Source organism: Primulina eburnea, unplaced genomic scaffold, assembly GCF_022965805.1.
Source record: "Primulina eburnea isolate SZY01 unplaced genomic scaffold, ASM2296580v1 ctg739_ERROPOS11973397, whole genome shotgun sequence".
Taxonomy (NCBI): domain Eukaryota; kingdom Viridiplantae; phylum Streptophyta; class Magnoliopsida; order Lamiales; family Gesneriaceae; genus Primulina; species Primulina eburnea.
Genome location: NW_027331510.1, coordinates 1,336,901 through 1,359,224, shown reverse-complemented (window position 1 = coordinate 1,359,224; position 22,324 = coordinate 1,336,901). Strand labels below are relative to the sequence as shown.

At 37.7% G+C, this 22,324-nt stretch overlaps 3 protein-coding genes across 7 annotated transcripts; all 3 read right to left on the bottom strand.

The window, feature by feature from the left end:
* Window positions 1-4,733: 4,733 nt before the first annotated feature.
* LOC140821860 (uncharacterized) lies at window positions 4,734-8,599 on the bottom strand. The gene is made up of 8 exons (XM_073182507.1): window positions 7,443-8,599; window positions 6,992-7,076; window positions 6,093-6,189; window positions 5,893-5,956; window positions 5,737-5,793; window positions 5,612-5,649; window positions 5,438-5,519; window positions 4,734-5,032 (listed from the first exon to the last, which is right to left on the bottom strand). The coding sequence occupies exons 1-8, from the start codon at window positions 8,508-8,510 to the stop codon at window positions 4,940-4,942; spliced, it is 1,584 nt and encodes a 527-aa protein (XP_073038608.1). The 5' UTR covers window positions 8,511-8,599; the 3' UTR covers window positions 4,734-4,939.
* Window positions 8,600-9,167: 568 nt separating this feature from the next.
* On the bottom strand, window positions 9,168-14,835 carry LOC140821774 (general transcription and DNA repair factor IIH subunit TFB2). Of its 3 annotated transcripts, none has more exons than XR_012115845.1 (15): window positions 14,590-14,835; window positions 14,202-14,369; window positions 13,275-13,343; window positions 13,092-13,185; window positions 12,698-12,798; window positions 12,580-12,628; window positions 12,450-12,509; window positions 11,962-12,030; window positions 11,632-11,715; window positions 11,466-11,549; window positions 11,210-11,295; window positions 10,650-10,723; window positions 10,272-10,352; window positions 9,797-9,871; window positions 9,168-9,706 (listed from the first exon to the last, which is right to left on the bottom strand). XR_012115845.1 is itself a non-coding variant. In XM_073182371.1 (15 exons), the coding sequence occupies exons 1-15, from the start codon at window positions 14,700-14,702 to the stop codon at window positions 9,569-9,571; spliced, it is 1,362 nt and encodes a 453-aa protein (XP_073038472.1). In that variant the 5' UTR covers window positions 14,703-14,834; the 3' UTR covers window positions 9,168-9,568. The 3 variants fall into 3 exon arrangements, 2 of the variants coding, with proteins under 2 accessions (XP_073038472.1, XP_073038473.1); XM_073182371.1 differs by having other exon boundaries at window positions 10,633-10,723; window positions 14,590-14,834; XM_073182372.1 differs by lacking the exon at window positions 13,275-13,343 and having other exon boundaries at window positions 10,633-10,723.
* A 477-nt stretch (window positions 14,836-15,312) lies between these two features.
* On the bottom strand, window positions 15,313-19,330 carry LOC140821779 (phytoene synthase 2, chloroplastic-like). 3 transcript variants are annotated; one of them, XM_073182378.1, is made up of 7 exons: window positions 18,790-19,330; window positions 17,974-18,686; window positions 17,826-17,876; window positions 16,807-16,979; window positions 16,171-16,406; window positions 15,690-15,882; window positions 15,313-15,563 (listed from the first exon to the last, which is right to left on the bottom strand). In XM_073182378.1, exons 2-7 carry the CDS (start codon window positions 18,455-18,457, stop codon window positions 15,381-15,383), a joined length of 1,320 nt encoding a protein of 439 aa, XP_073038479.1. In that variant the 5' UTR covers window positions 18,458-18,686; window positions 18,790-19,330; the 3' UTR covers window positions 15,313-15,380. The 3 variants fall into 3 exon arrangements, with proteins under 3 accessions (XP_073038479.1, XP_073038480.1, XP_073038481.1); XM_073182379.1 differs by having other exon boundaries at window positions 19,017-19,330; XM_073182380.1 differs by having other exon boundaries at window positions 19,068-19,330.
* Between the last annotated feature and the right edge of the window lie 2,994 nt (window positions 19,331-22,324).

The following is a 22,324-nucleotide window of genomic DNA, read 5'->3' as shown; positions in this document are numbered from 1 at the left end:
GTGTGAATCGGGTGTGAGCTTAGTGGGCGATCACACCAGGTCGGGTTGATGAGCTGATTGCTCAAGTACTTGGACCTGCACTCTCAAAATAGAAAGGATGTTAATGGGCGCCGGAAGATTCTCCGGCATGACCATTCCGACGCTCAAGTCAGTGAATGGTTAGAAAGAATCTTGCAGTAAATGTCGAAAGTAATTTGTAAGTGAATGAATGCTTTAAATTTGAGCAAATCTTATATTTATAGCAAGAAAGTCAATGATGATCTTATTTTCAGTAGGAATGTAAATGAGCCGAGCCGAGTCGAACAGTATCAGGCTCGGGCTCGGCTCGTTAAACTATTTGCTCGGCTCCGGCTCGTTACGAGCCTTTGGTTTGAAGCTCGGGCTCGGCTCGTTCGGAAGTTATGAAGCTCGGGCTCGGCTCGTTAATGGCTCGTTTATCTTGTTTAATGAGCCTGGCTCGGGTTCGGCTCGTTAAACAAGCTCGTTAAGCGAGCTCGTTTCTGCTCAAAAGACCTCGCGCATATGCGCGCTCTGTCGCGCGCATATGCGCGAGGAGGCCAGTAGCTATGATGCGAGAACAGAGGCACTCGCTCATATGCGCTGAAGTGTGCGCGCATATGCGCGAAAAAACCGTCGCTATTAGCGACGGATTGTTTGAAAAACCGTCGCTAAATGTTCATTATAGTTTAGTTTCCTTTGTTAATCTGCGCGGTTCATTTTATTACTTCAGCATGAACTTATTTTTCTTATTTTTTTACTTCGTCAACATTGATATGCCGAAGTAAAATATAATAAAAAAATATAGTGAAGCCCGTGTTTTTAAACATCCGAAGTAAAATATATTATTTTACTTCGCTTGTGTTATTACTGAAGTTATTGGTAATGTATTACTTCGTAATTTATTATTGCCGAAGTAAAGACTGCCGAAGTAAAATCCGATTTTTCTACTAGTGTTATAACATTGTAATTTCTATAAAATACACTTTAGAATTTTGAATAAATGAATCTTATATATATATAAATATAATGAATTACGTGGGCCTATATAATTTTGGACCATATCATATTATAATATGATACTATATAATGTATCAGTACGTGGCCTTGTATTTTTGGACGTCACAATGCTAAGGTTTCTTCTATGCGGCGACATTAGATATCTAGTCGGTTGCCTTTGATGTCTGATATTCAGTTTATTATATTAAAATATTTTAATTTTTTTTTATATATTTACTTTAAAGTATAATTATTTTCAAACCATAATATTTAAATAATAAGATTATATACGTATAATCATATGTAGAATTAATTAGGAGTGAGAGTACATACGCTAGATTCATTGCCGTAGCAGCAATAACAGATTGAAACTTTTGAACTTTTGTCTCTACATACACTAGAATTAATTTCTACGGAGTGAGAGTGCATATGCTAGAATTAATTTATATCATTGCATTAACATATATTTATATCATTGCATTAACAATCCAACAAATATGAGTTTCTTAAGTAGACTAAATTCATTGCCGTAGCAGCAATATTCAAACACACCTGAGAGGCTGAAACTTTTGAACTTTTGTCTCTAATTATTTTGCCCACTGTATTTGGAGATGAAACCAAACCAGAATAAGAGCTAGGGTTCGCGACCTATACGATCTCCAAACTCTCGATTCACGCCTCAATCAAAGTCGACCCAGACGGTACAAGGATATTCAGCCCTCGGCGCCGGCGGAAGAATGGAGAATCGTCAGAAATCGTACGCGGTTTAGAGGTGGACGGAAAATGGGTCTCGCTACCTATACACGCTCAAATCTACCGATTTCTGCTTCGATAATGGTCAACCGGACCTGGGCTACGACCGGAGACCCTCGGCGATGGCGGGCGGATGTCGGGAGGCGCGGATTCGGGGGGAATAGGTGAGGTTACGAGAATAGCCGAATAGGGTTTGGGATTTGGAATAGATGAGGATGAGGTTACGGGAATATGCCATTATTGCCATAACATTCACATTTTTAATATAATTTTTAATTTTTAATTTATTATTGTTTATCATACATAATTATTTTAATATTATAACTCATTAATTATCTCAAATTCGAGCTCACGATCTACTTAAACGAGCCGAGCTCGAGCCCGAGCTCGTGAACCACTTAAACGAGCCGAGTTCGAGCTCGAGCTCACGAGCCGAGCTCAATTTTTATCTCACGAACCTATTATCGAACATGTTCACGAGCTAACGAGCCGAGATCCGAAAAGCTCGCGAACAGTTTGGTTCATTTACATCTCTAATTTTCAGTGCTCATTTATTATTATGGCAAGATGGTTGGTCATGCGCCCGGAATACGGCTGCATACTTCATCTAGGTTAGGATTCAACTCAGATAGGAATTTGAATATTCGCCTCTTTCAACAATCGATCGGTATCGACACGCATCATCTGTACATTTCCATTCAATCACTTCGAACAAGTCTATTTGCTGCCAGAAACGTGTTAAGGTTGTGAAATATGTAGTGACCGAACAATCATCCTGGAAGAATCCATGAAGTTTGCTTTCAATCTTGAAAAGTGCAGAGGTATTCTCTCTCGAGGAATACTCATCCTCCCTGCATCCCATATGTCCTTTGCCGTAGAGTATAACAGGAAGTTCACGCCAATCTCCGGAGTAATGGAATTAAATAGCCATGACATGAGCAAACTATTCTCTGATTTCCAATTTTTGAATGATGGATCGATGGGTTTTGGTTGAGTTGAATGTCCTGACAGAAGGTCATCCAAGCCTCGGCGCAAATGAACATCATCACTGACTGTGGCCATGCCGTACTTGGTCATCTGTTAGCTCTCTGATACCATGTCGTTATATGGAGGAGAAATTGGGAGAAGAAATATTATTCACCAGAAAAGTTCACACTCTAAAGTGATGAGATACAAAAGAGATTTACAGACTTTCTCCCTATAAAGATAACGCAAGATCTGCTATCTGAATTTAAAATTTAAAAATAACTCCTATCTAGTAACTAATGAAATAAATAATTATCTAAACAAATAAAGTCTATTATTTAACAAATTCTTCTGAAAAAACGGAGGAAAGTAAAAACTGTTTCATTAAGTTTCAAGAATATGAACTACCAGCCCATGAAGTTACCTGTCTTAGTTTTGGGTCTACAAAAGCAAGTCAGTCTAATGGTGATGATCAATTACTCTATGCATTCTTTTTCTCGTTTTTCTTGATAAATAAATATATCTTTTTGTGGAGGATCTTGAAATTCCTTCGAATATTGAATCTTGATTGCTCATTGAATATTAAACATTTTCCCTTTGTTTCTCTGTTACCTTAGGCATGATACATCAGTTGCTCTGAACGTCAATCTTTCTAGGATTATTTTATGCAATGAATCTTCTGAAGTTAACTAAAATATTCGACGTGGATTCATTTCTTATGTTACGTTCTTTAGATTTGCCCTAAGATGAGTTTCTAGCCTCCCCCTAAAAGAAATTATCTTTCTTTCAATTTAAGAGTTCTGACACAATGAAGTAAATTATAATGGAACTGAGGCTTGGGTTGAGATTCTCCAACCTATGTTTAGTTCCTAAAGTTTTTCCGAAATTCTTAGGAGATTCAGCCTTTGTTCTGCATATTCCTTGCATTTGGACCTCGATGCTTCTATGCTGCGGAAATTAAGAACTGCCCTCAGTATAAACCTCACCTCATATATACTCGCCACTCACATTGAATCAAAACTGTTTGACTTGGACAATCAATCTCAAATATCGATCAGTCATAATCATTTGTCGTACATCTATTGCTCTATAACTTTCATGCTCCATAATTTACATTAGTTTAGGGGAACATATAGTAAATTAAGGTTTTGTAGCTGAATGAATATTTCAGAAAAATTAAGGCAAGTCTCCATTTGATTTTTTGTACAGCGTCCTGTGGAGGTCTCTGTTTTGTCCCAACTTTATAAGGAAGGTATTCTTGAGGTTAAGTTCGTTGGCTGAACTTTTTTAAAAAAATTGTTTCTTGAGATTAAATTCCCCATTCGTCTTCCTCTGTTACATATAGACATGAATCCTCACCAACTTTATTTCTTTTTTCATAGAATCCAATGCATTGCATATCACCGTACAAGGCTCCAGTTCCCGCTATTGAAAAAGACTAGGCAACAGTTACAGCACAAATGCAAATGACGAATTTTGAGTAAATGTGCGTTCTATTGTCGGTTTTCAGGGTGGCGAAGAATGGACACCCCACCCCCACCCCCACCCCATAGTTGTAAAGTGTATTAAAAATATAATTGAGAAAAATGGAGGACTTTTAAAATTATTCTTCGAGTCAAATCAGGGTTAATTTCGAAATGTACACGTTTAGAGATCAAAATAAAGTGAATCGTGTCGAGGATTTTACTATCAATGTCAAAAAAATACTATATTCTCATCACAGATAACTATGCTAAAATTTTCAAATCAAACTTGTGGTTTTCTAGATTCTTATGTAACAGTAGGCATCCGAAACTTTTGATCCAATCAATTTATTACAACGTCTGATTTGGTTATCTGATTTATTTATTTTTTTATTTAAATAAAAAGTTAATATTATTACAAAGTTGGAAATTTTTATGAAATATAATTACACAGATGATATTATTTTTTAAATATATATTTTATTACATGTACAGAGGAAATATGTAAAATATAAAAAAAATTGCCATCGAGTGGCTATTCCGGAGAAGAAGAAATCCACGACAAAATAATTAAATAATAATACTTCAAAAGAGATATTTCAAAACTTGTATTACAGTCACCAGCATGTACCATGCACCAGGGCCCTTCCCCCCAAGAGCATCAACATTTGGATTCATAAAAGGTTGGGTTTCTTGAACAAAGTAGTACAAATAACGTGTTTCGAGTACAGGGAGTTCTGTCTCAAACTCCAACTTACCTTTCATCTAAAAGCTGCGATGAATTTTTGGATCTTTGATTGTGCTCTCTCCTTCTCTTCCGGCCCATCGAGATCACCAATAAAGTCATGATATTCCTATAAATTTAGCCACAAAAAATAAAAATTGATTGCCGGTGTGTGTTAATTGCTGAATAACAAATGGTTGTGGAACTTCAGCAGGTAATAATGGAAATGGTCAAAGTATAAATTATGCATCAACTAATGGCAGAACCAGAAAAAGGTTTTTTTTTTTCTTGCGGGTGGGGGTGGGGGTGGGGGTGGGTTTGGGTTGTGTTGGGGTGGGGTGGGGTGGGGTGGGGTGGAGGTGCCGGGCTAATAAAATTTCAAGTGTAATATTAGTCAGTTCCTGGCATACTTGTTCTTTGTGCTTCAAGTAAGAGCGATTGTAATAATATGACAGGTCGCAAAGTTATATTGAAGAGGAATAAATTAAAACCAATATGCTACTTCTAAGATTAAATGTTAAAGGCTAATTAACACCTGAAGTATATCCTTAACATCCTTCCTTGTTAACTTTTGCTGCTTCAGTAACAATTCTATCCTTGCTCTCATCCGAGGATGCCTATGAAAGGAGGACATCAATTAAACAGAAAAAAGGTCACAGTATCGACACAGAAAACCACAACTTGCACCATGTGAGGTGGTAAGACTTACTCAGATGTCCAAAGATGACCCAAAATAACAGCAATTAACTGCAGCAGAAATAGATGGTCACACAACCAAAGCAATTAAGAACAGAAAGTTTGATTGCTAATACAATAAAGAGTGAGGAGAGACACCTGGAGTGTATAGAGTCCAGAGTCTAGCTTCTGGTTATACTTATCTTCCTCAGAAATCTGCCATCATTATTAACGCTAGGATAGATTCGATGGTATTGTTTTGATTGTGCAACTTATGAAAAAGGATATTGGTCAAAGAAGAAGAATTCGATTAACCTCAAAATCATCCAGTACAAGCCTGTTAAGACGTTCAGTCTCCTCTTTCACTCTGTTGGAATATCTACAAATGTAAAAGAGAATAAAAGGGGTCAAAAAAGAACATCAGCTGCAGTGGTCTCATTATATTTCTTAATATAATATTCTATGGAGAAACCGAATTGGTTTTCCACTTCTGAAGCCTAGGCATGTAAACTCACCGTGTATAGAGTTCCATGAGTCTGTCTACTTTTTCACACTCATTCTCAACAAATTTACTCAGCAATCTTTCCCTTCTGGAACCCCTTAAAATACCACCTGGTAAATGGCATCGGTACATGCATAACACAAGCAGCTATTACAACTAATTAATTATCCTAAAACACAGACAAACTGCTTCTACTAAAAACGACAAGAGTTGAGGTCATCCAAAAGCCAAAACAAAACTGTCAGGAAGACTAGAATGCAGCTGAAACAGAGCTAATGAAACACCTTTATGTAATCAAGTAACCTAATTCAAAAAGAAAATATAATTATAAATGGGAAATGTTGTGAACTCAAATAATTCAACGATATATTTCCAGAAATGAAGAACAAGTAAGGAAATGAAATATTGTATTCAAATATAAAAGAAGATCTCAGAGTTAAACACTCTGTACAAGACTTTTCACCCTAGCAAGTGCTAGTGATCACCCAACAATATTTGTAACTGAATGCCCTCCCCCTCCCCTCTAACAGCCCTTTTTATTCCCCACTCTTCACGTGTTTCCCTCCCTTCTCTCTCCTAGCATACGTCTTAATTATCTTGGGCTTATCAAAAGCCCTCTTAGTTGGGCCTTCGGCTGCTTCTGGGCCTGATGGACCCAAGTCTTCCCCCATTGAATCTGGGCTCCTAACAGGAAATGATTTCCAGACATCTTTTGTCCCAAATTCAGGGAAATGAGATCCAGAGAGAGCATTCAAAATGAAGTGCTATATCCCCCCCACCCCCAACAAAAAAAAAAGGAAATGACAATAACCACAATAGACACAAGGTGTTTCATGCATAAGAAACACAGTTTCCTGATACCAACATTGAGGCAGAAGATATAGAACTGATTCCTGAAGGAACTTGCCTTACCAAATAGAGATGCAATCAACGAAATTAGACGCTCTTCCAGTTCTTCTTTGTATCGCTTTTTCTTGTTCTTCTTGTTCAAAGGTATCTAACAAACCAAGGATTTCAAATTTAGAAACACGATTTGAATCTACTTAAAAAAGTGAGAGGGAATTGTAAGTAATCTAACAATCTGTCTCAGTTTTCAAGAGTATCAACTCGAATTCACTTGTGTATGGCCATCACAGATTAGTTTCTTGATCAATTAAACCAATCAAACGAGAAACTAACATGAAAAATCATCCTGATGATCCCCAAGGAGGACTGCATCTACATTAATAATTGATTTTATTTGGATCGTAAAAATTTTATCATTAGTCCCAGATACTGAAAGCTATCGGGCGCTGTTTTAGGGTCAACAAATTCGTTCAGAGGTAGCAAATCTCTCACGTGTAGAAAAGGGAACTGAACTTGCCTTACCCATAAAAGCAGGGAAAGCAGTCTTTAGACCCATGACATCAATAAATCGCTCACAGGCAGGAGGATAATTCGTGAGGGCAAAATCCAGAGCCCTGATAGCTGACCCATAACATGATTTCTTCTGATTCATGATAATGATCATCAACTCCACCCCTTCTGCCTTAACGAACCTCTCCTTATTCTCCAAGGGCATCAACAAGCAACACAGACAATCAAAAAAATTCTCAACCATCTCTTCCTCGTCCTCCATTTTAGGGTCCTTTGATTTATACATGGCAACAGCCTGCAACAATGTGTCCACCCCATTCATCCCTCCAAACCTCTTCTGATTAGCAGCACTATTCTGCAAAAGAATGGCTAAAATCTCCGATGCATACTGCTTGTTGCTATCAAATTCGCGAACTTTAATCCTCGCCTGAAGCCACTTCAACAACTTCGTCTTCTCACAAACTAACTCGGTAACAGAAGGCTTAACCTCAATAAGATTCTCGATGGTGGACAACGTACTGTAAATAGCTGAAGATTCGTCCAAATCAGAGTCATTCAACCTAGCTAAATTCTGAACCAACAACTCGACCGCATTATTCTCAACCAACGCATCCACGAGCACCTGCGCCGGCTCGTCGTTATCCTCGATAACGTCAGCATCCGTAAGGTCTTGCAAGAGGCTAACCGCGTCAATGGCAATGTCCGTATTGTCGTGGTTGAGTAGAGCACTGATGGAATTGACGGTGCCGAGCGACACCAGGTCGGGGTAGAGTTCGGGTGCGGCAGCTAAAATTTTGAGCTTCTGGAGCTCGTCGTGCAGTTCGATTTCGGAATCAGCGAATTTTTCGGGTTGGTCTGGGTACTTGAGACGGGCTGCGGTGTTGGAATTGAGGCGGCGTTCGAAGGAGAGGGCAAGTTTCTTGAGGGTTTTGAGATCGAGGGTTTCGACGGGGTTGTGTTGCTGGGCTTGCTCGAGGGCTTCAAGGAGGGAGAGATCAACGGTGTCGACTGAAGGGAGAGGCGGAGGGGAAGCGGAGGCGCGTTTTCTCTTGGTGGGAAGAGGGGGCAGCTCCATTATAGTGATTTGGAGGAGAGCACACTAAGCCAAGACCTAATTTGATTTGGTAAACATACCTGGAGGGAAAGCCGACCGTGATTGAATTGATTTCCTGAGAAATTATGATGTTCTAAATAGAAAAAAAAAACAGGTTCATCTTAATAATTTTACCATTTTGTTCTTAAATAAATATTAATATTATTTTTAATGTGTATAAGTAAAATGCTCATTAAAAAATCGTAGTTATCAATAAAATATTAACATTTTTGTTTTTTCTAAGACCTTGGATGAAAAATGAGACTATAATTTTTTTGTACAACGACAATAGTTAGGTCTTCCGGTTAATATCAGAGCTAACGTCTCGCAATCGATTATAAAAACTAGCATCAGTCAATATATGGTTATTCTTACAATAATTTACTTGTAATGCCCGATAAACTAAATTAAGGTAACCATAACAAAGAAGCCTTCGAACAGATATCAGTTATGACATATATAATAATTCTTACAAAATTAAGGAGACAAATCTAAAGTTGAGGAGCACTTTTTGTACCCCCTAATCTGTTAATTTATCATCCATTTTGTTTTTAATTAAAAATACAAAACAAACATAAAATAGAATTTATCATAATAATTAATTTAAAACACAAAAACGGGTCAATCCAATTAGTCACATAAAACACTTAATACTCTGTAAAGTTCATATAAACAAAACACCCTGGGAACATTTAAAAATTTAGGTCATTTATCAAAATGAAATATTAGTTAATTTTAGTTTTGTTCTTACTATTTCATAATTTACTAAATACATTTGAAATGTATTAATCTGGCCAACGTGCTTGACTTGATCATACCCGACTAGCCAATCCCAGTATAATTGCTATGAATCGCTACTTCTCCACGATGATATCCATCAATATTCACGGTTCAATCTACTGTCATCTCTCAATCCGTAGCACCCGATCAACCAAATGTCCGTCTGCTGAATTCAGATCTCATCAGGCACACATACTTGAGAAAAAAATAAAATTTATTTTCGGAACCATTGGTTCTGTCCTGATGCAGAAAAGCTATAGCTATTGCTTTTGTCGACGGAGAAATTCTTTCATTTCTGTGAAGATATCTGCTTTTACCACTAGACGCATCTTCTTCGAGTTCTCCCAAAGCAAACCACCATATTCCCGAGCAAAGTCACAAGCAGCCTCATACACATCCTTGCATCAATATGACAAGTAATGATAGTGAGACCATTTAAAGCTAAAGAATGGTATCGTACTGAGTATCGGTTCGGTGCTCGTTCATACCCTGGATGGAAATTCATCGTAAAGATGTGCAGGGGTCATCTCCACCCTGTTCAAATCTGATTCCCACAGCCTAATCTGGTTAAGCAAAGGTGTGGTAGGCAGGGGGAGGGGGGAGAGAAATTTTTATTGATCTAACATACTTTCAAGAAACATTGACAACAATTATCGATAAAATCATTAGACATAACAAAATAGAAATCGATGTGTAGGGCCGATCATCTATAGCCGTACCAAAATCTATAATTAATGCTAATGAAACAAATTGAGTTTTTAAACCATATAAACAGCCAAAAGGTTTGAGCAGGACCATTACAATACACTATTACGCTGCAATTGTTGTCCACCCAACACACTTGAAGTATGTCTTCTTAGAACATGGCATGGAGTGTTGCGGTTTTTTTCAAGGAAGGAACATTAAAGAGAGAGCACAACACAAAATATAATTGAAATCTTGGCAGTCGAGAGAAGCAAAAACCTGATCGGTAACATTTTCTGGTACAGAAGGGATTCTCTCAGCAACTCGAGGATGAGCATTCTGTTGAAGAAAAGATACTATCTGCATTCCACATTTAATCATTTCTCAATGAGGAAGAAAACAATAGTAAGATAACCTAGGCACATGCACAACTTAAGAATTAAGATTAAAATCACATTGAACCAGCCATCTGTTATCATCTGGAAACACAGATAGTCCACCTTGCAATTGCACGTGTTTCGATGAAGAAAACTAGTGGGTAATAAACAAATGAAAACTTTAAGACGGAGCTCAAATGATTGCTCATACACACACTATACAAAAACCACAGCTACTATAGAATGTGATTTCTTAATCTTGCCTGCTCTGCAGTAATACCATGTTGAAATGCTTTATACAAGCTTTCTTTGGTAATTGCACAAACGATGAGGTTTGGTAGCTGGTACTCAACCCTGTAATTTCAGCAGAAGTTGTCATTCTTTGACTGACAAATAGCACATTCTGGAATACATACACTGGAGTCCAATATAGTGTAAATACCACATTTTGGTTTTAATTTTAGAAAGAAAAAAACTAGAATTTATATTAGCAACCAGCACGTGTAGATTATCTAGTGATCAATATTTTAATAATATGAGGAGTATTTAAAATATTAAGATATGTTGCATGATATTAGAATTCACAGTTGACTTATAAACACTGAAAATAAGTTGATACAAAAGAAAATGAAAATGAGTTTGTAGTGTTGCTTTTTTTTAAGATAGGAAATTGCTTCAAAAAATAAAAACATACAAGACCCGTGTTTTCACCATCTTTATAACTTCTAAAGTTCATCAAAGTTTTGACACCGTTCAAAAAATGTGTCAACCACTTCACTTTCGGTAAAATATTAGATCAAGAATACATGCAAAGCTTAAGGAAGCAAAATGATGAGGCACCTTGAGAAGAGACGCAAGATCTCACAATGCAATTTGGATGACGAATATGCATACATCCGAAAGTTTGTTTCCACCACCACAAATCCCTGATGAAAGGAAACCCATAACTTTTCATTTTCACAAAACATGTCCCACGTATAGCCTAACAAAATAAAATAATATGACACCAATACAATGGAATCAACTGGCTTGAAAAGTTTGCCAACAGAATCAAGATTACTCGTCTTGTAGAAATTAGCAGTAGGCTCTTCAATACCTGTTTCCTTGAAGTTGAATCTGCTAAGCTAATGGAGAGATTTGTAGCTAATTTAGTGGGGACAAACCAACTATCTTTCCTCCCCTGAACATGCCCTATCAGTATCGTTTAGTTCAGGATGAAGGCAGAAGTACCAACAAAACAAGTAGCAAACAGCATATTTGACCTGTTGGAGCTTGACCAGTCCCAAGTCGACAAGATCCTTTAGTATGTTCCGTTGTATATCCGTCAGTGTGTTTAAGTTGTATGGCTACAAAAAGAGAGTTTCTGATCTCATGTAAGAATTAATCTATTTCATATTAATTTTCATTTATTTCCGAAGAGGATGGGATAGTCCCTGATCATTCTAAATAAAAAGGTGGAAGAAAATTCCAGTAAGGATCAAAAGAACACCATAACAGTTGCTTCGTGGATGACAAACTCATAAAAAATGAAAACATTCACGACAGTCCATTTTATTCCACCTATTAGTTCAGCATAAACAAGAATCTAATACCTCTCCAGTATTGTGAAAGCTGAGCTCCAGGAGGAATGATATAAGATCTGCTGCATCCACACCTCGCTCCTACAAAAAGGAAATTTCGGTTCGATATTTATCGAAAAGATAAACAACCACTATATATACCCATATATAATAGAAACTTCATCTGACGGATATAAGCAAAGTATAAGGACATATATAATTTATAGGTTTTTTGGTAAATAAACATAATCTTAATGCAAAACTGCGAAAAGTGCACACACAACCATGATAACTGGAAATAAGCACGATGAAGAGATTAAATCAAGCTGAGATCCAATATTTATTTTTTTATAGCAAAAATGGTACTATGTTATATCCAATTAAAGGTGGAGTTGAAGTTGTCCTAGGTTTGAGAGCTCACCATCGAATACAGTCTCAAGAAACCAATCAACAATTATTAAAAGAGAAGCAGACCAAGATATAAAATAAAACAAAGGACAGAGAGTCTAAGCATATGATACCTCAGAGTTGCTGATATATTCTCTGACAATGTACCAAAGTTGGGCATTTGTATCCATCAGCTGATCAAGGTAAGTATTAGTATTTTTAACCTTCGCTCAGAAGTTAATAGTTACTTTATTACACTCGTACCAGAAACTGAAAGCCACTTTCTGTCAATCTGAGTGGCTCCTTGTCATCTCTGAAAGTTAAAAGTTTCGTGTAAATATCACACCTTCATAAAAAATATTGTATTGGGTGCAGTAAATACTTTTGAGTCAGAAGACCACGCTGGAACACTTTCATCATGGAAGAGCTGATGTTCGTTGACTTTTCAGCTTCGTTTGAGTTCATAAGGTGCAGCAAGAAACACTGATTTGTCACAGTTTGTTAGTCATAAGAAGAGTGGCCAAACTATAGAAGGTAACACAGCATCATAACCAACACCGAAAAATAACTTCGAATTATTTTGTACATGGGCTGCCTTCTCTTGGTGCATGGTTGATAAAAGTTTTTTGAAATACCGAAATAGAACCAACGATATAAAATGGTGGAGTTGATAACAATGATCAAATTTTGAGGAAGATTACCTTGTACCGTGGTCTTTTAGTTAAAACCTTATGCAAGAAAGCATAGAAAAATAAAAACGTAAATGAAGGTCACACCTCCCATTGTCGAAGAGCATATGAATCTAAATCTTCTAAGCTAGGGAGCCTCACTGCGATGTTTGAAGGCATTGGTTCTCTAGGTAAAACTCCACTGCAGTATACAAAATAATGGTTTTAGACAAATAATTCGAATAATTTATGGCATGTACTAGATAAGAATTATGTGAACCTAAAGCATACCCATGCACTATGTGCTTCTGGAGGTTAAGTCGAAATGTTGGATTGAATCTATAAGTCGCTTCTTTTTTCCTGCCGCAGTCCCACAAAAAGAATTTAACAAAGGTTATTAGTTAACCCTAAGATTTTGCTGTTTTCTTTGCAAAAGGGGCAATTTTATATATCATGGACTTTCAAGTGTGAACTACTGACCTCCAGCTCATTAAAGGAATAGCCGAATAGATTAAACGAGTTTTCTCTTTTACTTCATAATATTATATCTTTTCGATTTGCTTGTCTAGCTTTGCTAGGAACAAGCAAGTTTCCTTGTTGAGAGATATGATACATTGAGAAGACATTTTCCTTCTATTCCCCACCCAATTATTCCAGATAATATTTTTGTTCCTGAATAAAGAAAATTTCACCTTCCCATATTCTTGCTATGTGTTCATGTGCCTAGGGGTGGTCATAGTAATTGGTCCACCTTGTGGATTAAGCACTCCAATGATCTTGACAGTAACATGTCTAGAGGCGAAGGCAGAGAGAGCTTTCTGAAAAAATGGTGATGAGCAGGAATATTGTAAGCAGCATTGTCCTGCTAGTGTAAAATTTTATATGGGTGTGGCTTGTTGTTTGGGCCTCTCAGATTACAGATCAAAACTAAATGCCTATTTCAATAAATAGTGAATGGGAAACAACACAAGTACTTTAAAATGCACAACAAGTTATAATTTGCTTGAATGGAGTCCAGAACTATTCTATGAACCAATTCCTACCTACTTGTAGTCACTAATCCCAATTAAACTAAGATATCAAAAATGAGGGCAAATTTTCGGTGCATTTACAGAAACAGTAATAACAAGGCTAAGAACCAAGTGAACCATTGGAAGCATAGATATGCTACTAGTAATTACACGAAACAGGAAATGAAGACCAGAACAAGTGTGCAACCTGTCAAGAGTTTCAGTCAAGATTCTGAGCTGGATCAATCTATCTATGGCTACTTTGTGCTTTGAGTTCCCATCAGCAAGCACCCATTCTTCTAACAACTTGGCTGACACTGCTGCGTCTACGTACAACAGCTGCAGCACATATTTCTTCGCCAATGGAGGCAAAGATCTGAGCACAACACAAGATCAAGTAAATACATAAAAGAAACCTAAAAGAAAATAGATTTTCACTTCTGCTGCCTATGGTTGTCTTAGAAAGGAAAAATCCATTCTGTCCAAGGTGGTTTTTTTTAGGTGGCAGTCATCTATAACATCAGAAGAAATTGTAGAGCATTGGACACACCAAAAGGGAAGCAAATTTACACCAGAAAGTTGATTATAGGTATTACCTTAGAATGGCCTCGCAAATGAAGGAATTCTCATAAAGCCTGTCAAGTTTAATCGCGGGCAATGATGCCACCATGTCCATAAAATTTTTAGCCACGATTTTCACTTGAGGCATCTTATTCTGACCTTCGTAGAGCTACACAAAAGTACAAAAATCAATGAACAGTGATTAAAAATGGAAGATACCGCCGGCAACACGGGAGAGCGCTGCGAAGGAAAATAGAAGACAAGTGGTCGCACAAAGAGAATAAATAAATAGACATGTTTATATTTAATTTAAGTACAAAAAACAAATATAAATAAAAACAATATTTTTATGTTCTAAAGTTTTATTTAAAAATTAATAATATAAAATACCAGCAGAAAAATCTTATTTTTAATCTCAAGTTTTAATAAGCTTTTTTATTTTGTCCCGAGATTGAACAAAATATTCGTAAATCAAAATTTGTATACCCAATAATTTTTATTTGCTATGTGAAAATAATTGACTATTACTTTCTCTATTCCTAAATCCTAATAAACGTTGAGAAAAGATAAGAAATAAAATCAAATTTTAAGATCAAAAGTAAGATTTTTTAATTATTTTTGTATATAATAAATAAATTATACCAAATCTTCAAAACATAAAATTCTAGTTGTGTTTTTTTAGGCCAAGTCAAAATTTTACAATATTCCCAAATTTTTTTTAAAAAAAAATTGATCACTGCATTACCATAAATATAAGATGTACAAACTATACTTGGTTTCTTTTAAGTACATAACTCAGTATTCAAGAAAGTTAACATGTTAAAATCTATGATTTTACAAGAGGAGATAAGGTTCTTGATGATGGAGGAACAAGAGACTTTGCATATGCCATTGGCAAAGCCATAATCTTCTTCGGTTTGCTAACATAGGCCCTCCTCGTGAAATTGTTGTAGTCATTTGCTTCTATCTCGTCCAGTATTTGTCGGTACAACAGTAACGATGCCCACACCTGCACCGGACAAAACCAACGTAACAGATCTGAAGATTAGTTTATATGGCATACAAATATTTTGTAACTAAAAGGGAGCTTGTTTAAAGTTAAAAGAATAGTTTTGAAAAGGTAACAAATGCTTACGGGCCATCTGCTCGCTGAGCTGAGCTCTGTGACTCCTTTTTCTGCATCATCGAAGAATTTTCTTGCCCTCGCAATTTGTTTTTTCATAAAAGTTCGCCATTTGTCCGTTACCTCCCCGTTGAATATGTCTTCATCCGAAAGCCCTGCCTGGGCTAACTCATCCTGAGGTAAATAGACCCTTCCCCTTCTTGCACTTCAAGAAGACAACAATGTTATCATTCATCATAATTGTGTTTCATTACAAACCAAGTGCTATGTTTTGATCGACATGCCATATAGTCATAGAACAGGGACAATTATTACCCAGAATTCATTTGTCAGAGATTAATATTCTCATCCAAGTAATCGTTCATTCTGCTAGCACACCAATTTCTTCCAAGTGAAGAAAAACACACAACGATGAGCCAAAATAGCCTCTTACTTCCAAAAAATGCTTCAAAAAAATGTTGATATTTTCCAAGTTTAATCAATATAAACTTACTCTTCTCCAACATCCCGGAGTATATTGGTCAGCTGATTTGCAAGTCCTAGAGCCAAAGCCGCATTATAGACACTTTCTGTGGTTGCCTGTGATTCAGGTGCGATTCCCATAACTGGCACACTCATCAATCCAACGGTACCAGCTACATAATAACAGTATAGATACAACTCATCAAAGTTTGAATATCTTGACTTCCAGAGGTCCATCCTCATTCCTTCAATCATGTCTCTAAAAGGCTGAAAAATACATATGACGCGTCACATATAGTAATTACACTATGAATACAGACAATTGTCACTGGCTGTTAATTCGTGAAAAGATACAGTTAAATCTGCCGAGCTTCAATTTAAGGTACAACGAACATTCTATTTTTGCATCCGCACCCCCCATGTTTATATCAAATTGTTGATTCATGCAGTTTAAACTTCCCTATGAAAAGCCCACAAATTACGCAAAAAAAAAACTGGCCTAATAAAATAATTTGACTTTAAGTAGCTTTGACATTCAAAGAAAAATGGAAAACAAGTTTTTATTTATGCCATCAACTAATGTCTCACTTATATTTCTGAATTCTGGATTGTTTTTTAAATTCATCACCAACTGACATAAAAGTGCAGGAGGATATTGAGTTTTAACCTGAATGTCGATAGGAAACTTGCAAACAGTATCAGATAAAGCAGCATCCAGCATATCAAATGGACGCCCTCTAAAAATATCATCCAACCTCGACTCCCACCTATCTAAGGCTGTAGGAGTTATATGTGATGCATTTGGCCCGTCAACAAGTTCATCTGTTCTCCTACACCAAACTGCTCAAAGGACAATTGATAAAAGAAGCGTGAGTCTTACACCATTAAGTCTTATCACTCTTGATTATGATTTCTTCTTTCTTTAAACAATCTGTTTTCAAGTTGAAATCAAAATTCAGGTTGTTAGTCATAACATTTATACTTTTAAATTATTCTTCAGAAATCATCTTCATTTTTGTTTAATTTAAAGGAACGTGCATCCTGAGTTGACTTTTACTCTTAAATTTAACCATGTCAAACTATCCGTTATCACACAATCACAAGAATCTAACATGAAAAACTTGCGGAAAAATGCGTCCAATGGGCATGATACTTGTAAATCATAGTACAACTAAGATGCTTCAAACATTCTTCAAACATGCTCACTAAGATATTTAATTTGATACATTAATACGATTATAAAATCTCAAATGATAAAGCTCAGGCTCCACAATTCTTTATTTTATTTTTTAAATAAGGATCTGAAGACATCAGGCATTTAAAAATCATACTATCATTTTATCCAATGACCAAGGATTTGTTGCTCTGGGCAATAGCAATATATCAACCTAGGTTAGCATTAACACAACAACTAGAGGCATTCTTTGTAATGCTTATTTCGGTTGGGGAGCTGAGAATAAATACTGATGACAGAAAATAATCAAAAGAATCAATCCTTACAAGGTGAAAGTAATGAATAATGGGTTTCTTAAAACCAAAACACGATTTGATTGCAAGATTTTCTTGATTCATGAAAATCAATATATTGAATGCTGTTAAAAGGTAGCACTTTGCAAACTAAGATTGGATACATCTTTCAATACTTTCTCATAAAAAAATAAGATTTATGCACCAATAAACCTTTACCATATATTGCCCAGATTGCTTTTCTCCTCTCAGGTGTCATGAGCATGGTTCCTGAAAAAAATTCCCCCAAAAAGGATCAGAAATAACATCTATTCTCCTGGCGAAAATTAAATTTTTGCTAACTAGATACTTGATCACAGGTACTAACCCAAATAAAACGTCTTGGCATACTCAGCACACACCTCACCACATCGATCATAAGCTTCACTCAATACACTAAGAGATCCCGGAAGAACAATATCTGGTTTTACCTCCATGTTCACAGTCGACTTCAGCTGTCTCTTAACCAATGCCGCCTGTTTCAAAACCACATCATAAACCTTTTGCTCAGACGATAAGGTGATACCTCCTGCTGGACTAGCCACCAAACTCGATGTCACGGAGAGTCTACTTGCAGTCCCTAAACCGGAGTTCCCCAGGTATGAATACCTAAAACCAGTATTTGTAAAACTAAAGTTCCGCATATTCTTTTGTCCCTTATCGAGCCTTCCATTTCCGATCAAATTTCTACGTAGAGAAATGGACCTAAATGAACCAATAATTCGAGTTCCTTTATGAACAGGCTCCAAGAATCCAGTGCCATTAGAGATATCAAAAGCGGGAGAAACCACCCACAACAAAACAACAGACATTATGTACCTATGATTCTCGATGGACTATACAATTCTAAGATTTTCTCCTTGAATTCTTTATCTAATCTCCTTAATTAATAAAACTGGCGAATGACATTCAACTTTGTACCAATTTCCCACTTTACTTTAGAAAGAAAGAACGTAAAATCCAGCCGGACAACAAAAACCAACTCAAAATTCAAGTAGGGCTTTGGTTCTTGCACAGCAACAGAACCACTCTAAAGGGCTTCTGCAGATTAGAAAACCACAAAATGACACAATATTAACGATGCAAACACATGGCCTTTTCACAAACAAAAAAAAAACCACTAAATTAAATAACGAAAACATACCAAAGCACAAAGAGAGAAATCATCACGCTTCAAGAAACTGTCTACACCGTAATTATTTGAATAATGGGTTCACCCCGACATGATTAAAATAACCCCCGACATGATTAAAATAACCTCAAACTTCTGCTGCCACCAGCTATCTTGAATCTTCATATAGAAAAGATCCAAACTTTTTTATAATACCAATCTAACAAATCAACTAATTGGATTTTAAAATTTCCACTTACTTGATCACAGAGGAATCAACGTCACTGGAAAGCAAATAAACAATAGCCAACCAAAGACATCACGCTCTAGCACAACATACAGATGCTATTTACTCTTCCAGAAATTCAACGAAGCAACAATTTGTCATTCAGTTCTATTTTTATGCTTAGCCTAGTTTTTTCCATTTTGTGGCTGTGATGGAGTCATCGTTACTCTTCACTGGGAATCTTTGGTGAATTACACAAGTCCAAGTTAATTCAAGAGGGTTAAAGGGAAGGAACTTTATTAAACGGGGCCCGCTATCAATAGTGACCCGTTTGATTTGATTCCAAGATTCGGGTATTACTGGAAATCGAGTGGAAAAGGAGAAAGTATTCACAGAAATATGATGCTTAACTTTACAAAATATTTTGTAATTTTTTAAATTATTTCAATTAATCAAATAATAATTTATATATATATATATATTCCCACTTTGTTTTTCTTGAATAGTATATTGCTTCAACATGAGTTGATGCATGTAAAATTCGATGTTTTTTTATTACGGTTATCTCAGTTTACCGAAAATTCGATATTTTTTCTCACCCTTAGTCATTTCAATTTTTTATAACACGTTTTAATAAATTGTTTTATTTATTTTGTATGTTCATGTTGTACTAATACATGATTCGATAAAAAGAATATTTTTTTATTACGTTAGATGCCTAGACCAGATAGGGTTTATTTTATGCATAAAATGCTTAAAGATAACTACAACTTTAATTTTTTTTGTTCGGTTTATTAGCTGAATTTAAAAAACAAATTTTATGTTTTTATATTCAATAAATATTAGTTTGATGATATTCTCATATTTTTTGAACAATATTTTTGACAATCTGTTTACTTTTTTTACCTTGAATTTTATCATTATTTTTAGAGATAAAATTTTAGAGATCATTGATATTACTGCTTCAAAAAAATATTATTTTTTATGATCAACACCTATATCATGTGAGTTAACAAACTAAGTTTGATGTCATGGTATTGTAATATTCTGAATGTTTAATATATTCGTTTTATATATTTATGACACACGCAATACGTGTGCCTCGGTAGTTAGTGATGCGATCCTAGTGAAATGGGTGAGCTGGGTCGGGTGCTCCACCGGATCGAATCAATAATTTATTTCAGGAAGATGAGCAAAGTAGATGGCTTCGGCTGTCACCTGCACACAATGAAATGAACTCGTGAATGGGCGCCGGAGGGGTGTCCGGCGTGGCCACTCCGATGCTTAAGTCAGCAGGGTACTCAAGCAAGAAACCAATGTAGCCAAGTGATGGCTGTGTGATTGGTGTAAAAATGAATCCCCCTCAAATGTAAAGAGAAAACCTGGTATTTATAATATGAGGAGTAATGATGACCTCGTTCTCCGTGCTACCTAGCTACTAATTATAGTAGGACGGCTGAGCACACCCTATATTCTGACATGTCAACTCATCGGCACGGTGTCAGAGATGGGACAGTCGCCCACATCCTATTCTGTTAGTATACTCGAGTGCGGTGCTCATACCGAGGTGGCCGGGTAGAACGCCTCCCTGGAGATTTATACAAGAGCCCGAGCCTATGACTGCCCGGAGAGCAGAGCATGGGCTTCCACCTGCCCGGCTCCAGAAGAATCCACCTGCAGACTTACTCGAATTTGGGAATCCATTTGATATTCCGGGTCATCCATGACCCGGGCTCTTACGGGGGTATCATCACACATCCCTTAAATAGTCGGGCTAGAGTCATACTCGCTGTCCCGATCAGTCATGCTTGGATTCCCAAAGAGATAATCAATCTTGTTCTATAAAAGCATCGGGGGCTTCATGTCTCCTAGAAATGAGAAGAAATGCCGGAGTATCGTGCCTCATGGACTTGAGATAAGATGTCGAGGCCTTTTGTCTCTCGGACTTACTGGATAACTAGGGTACGGAGCCCGGGACTTGGAATGGTCGAGGTGCGGAGCCCCGAGCCAGGGTGTAGTGCCCTGGGCTTATCAATAACCAAGGTGCGGAGCCTTGGGCCGGGGAGCAGGTCCCGGGACTTGGAATGGTCGAGGTGCGGAGCCCCGAGCCAGGGTGTAGTGCCCTGGGCTTATCAATAACCAAGGTGCGGAGCCTTGGGCCGGGGAGCAGGTCCCGGGACTTAATAGATAACCAGAGTGCGGAGCCCTGGCCTTCATAAATGGTCGAGGTACGAAGCCCCGAGCCAGGTTACGGATCCCTGGACTTAATAGATAACCAGAGTGCGGAGCCCTGGCCTTCATAAATGGTCGAGGTACGGAGCCCCGAGCCAGGTTACGGATCCCTGGACTTAATAGATAACTAGGGTGCGGAGCCCCTGCCTTCATAAATGGTCGAGGTACGGAGCCCCGAGCCAGGGTACGGATCCCTGGACTTAGTAGATAACCAGGGTGCGGAGCCCTGGGCCGGGGAGCGTGTCCCGGGACTTGGGAATAGTCGAGGTGCGGAACCCCGAGCCAGGTTGAGAACCCTGAACTTAATAGATAACAGGGTGCGGAGCCCTGGTCTTCATAAATGGTCGAGGTACGGAGCCCCGAGCCAGGGTACGGATCCCTGGACTTAATAGATAACCAGGGTGCGGAGCCCTGGTCTTCATAAAAGGTCGAGGTACGGAGCCCCGAGCCAGGGTACGGATCCCTGGACTTAATAGATAACCAGGGTGCGGAGCCCTGGTCTTCATAAATGGTCGAGGTACGGAGCCCCGAGCCAGGGTACGTATCCCTGGACTTAATATAATGTGCCGAGGCCTCATACCTCCCAGACTCTGAATATGAGTGCCGGGGCCTAGTATCTCCCGGACTTTGAATATGAGTGCCGGATGCCGGGGCCTCATACCTCCCGGGCTCTGAATATGAGTGCCGGGGCCTAGTATCTCCCGGACTTTGAATATGAGTGCCGGATGCCGGGGCCTCATACCTCCCGGGCTCTGAATATGAGTGCCGGGGCCTAGTATCTCCCGGACTTTGAATATGAGTGCCGGATGCCGGGGCCTCATACCTCCCGGGCTCTGAATATGAGTGCCGGGGCCTAGTATCTCCCGGACTTAAAAGATTTTGTTTCTCCTGCTATATTAGTTTCCTTAAAAACCAAATCACTAACCTGGAAATACTGAATCCGAATTCATTTTCGGTAGAGTGAAATTCTCTAGTTGAGCTAGACTACAGCTGTATGCTACTGAGTACATAGCAAATACTCTTCCACGTCAATCCGGAATAGATGCTGAGCTTCGAGCTCATATAAAATCCACATATAAGATCTGAATGCCGAGCTGGTCGGACTTCTAT

Bases quoted from the DNA above. Each gene is read 5' to 3' on its own strand.
- LOC140821860 (XM_073182507.1), bottom strand. From the start codon at position 8,510: ATGGAGCTGCCCCCTCTTCCCACCAAGAGAAAACGCGCCTCCGCTTCC. The intron at 7,077-7,442 runs GCAAGTTCAGTT...TTGGTTTGTTAG, and splicing joins TCCCTGCTTTTATGGGTAAG to ATACCTTTGAACAAGAAGAA. The intron at 5,650-5,736 runs GTGTCTCTCCTC...TTTCTGCTGCAG, and splicing joins CTGGACTCTATACACTCCAG to TTAATTGCTGTTATTTTGGG.
- LOC140821774 (XM_073182371.1), bottom strand. From the start codon at position 14,702: ATGCCTCAAGTGAAAATCGTGGCTAAAAATTTTATGGACATGGTGGCA. The intron at 12,629-12,697 runs GTATTTACTGCA...TTTAACTTTCAG, and splicing joins CGTGGTCTTCTGACTCAAAA to AGATGACAAGGAGCCACTCA. The intron at 12,510-12,579 runs GTACGAGTGTAA...TACCTTGATCAG, and splicing joins AAAGTGGCTTTCAGTTTCTG to CTGATGGATACAAATGCCCA.
- LOC140821779 (XM_073182378.1), bottom strand. From the start codon at position 18,457: ATGTCTGTTGTTTTGTTGTGGGTGGTTTCTCCCGCTTTTGATATCTCT. The intron at 15,883-16,170 runs GTAAGTTTATAT...GTCTTCTTGAAG, and splicing joins CTCCGGGATGTTGGAGAAGA to TGCAAGAAGGGGAAGGGTCT. The intron at 15,564-15,689 runs GTAAGCATTTGT...TGTCCGGTGCAG, and splicing joins GCTCAGCGAGCAGATGGCCC to GTGTGGGCATCGTTACTGTT.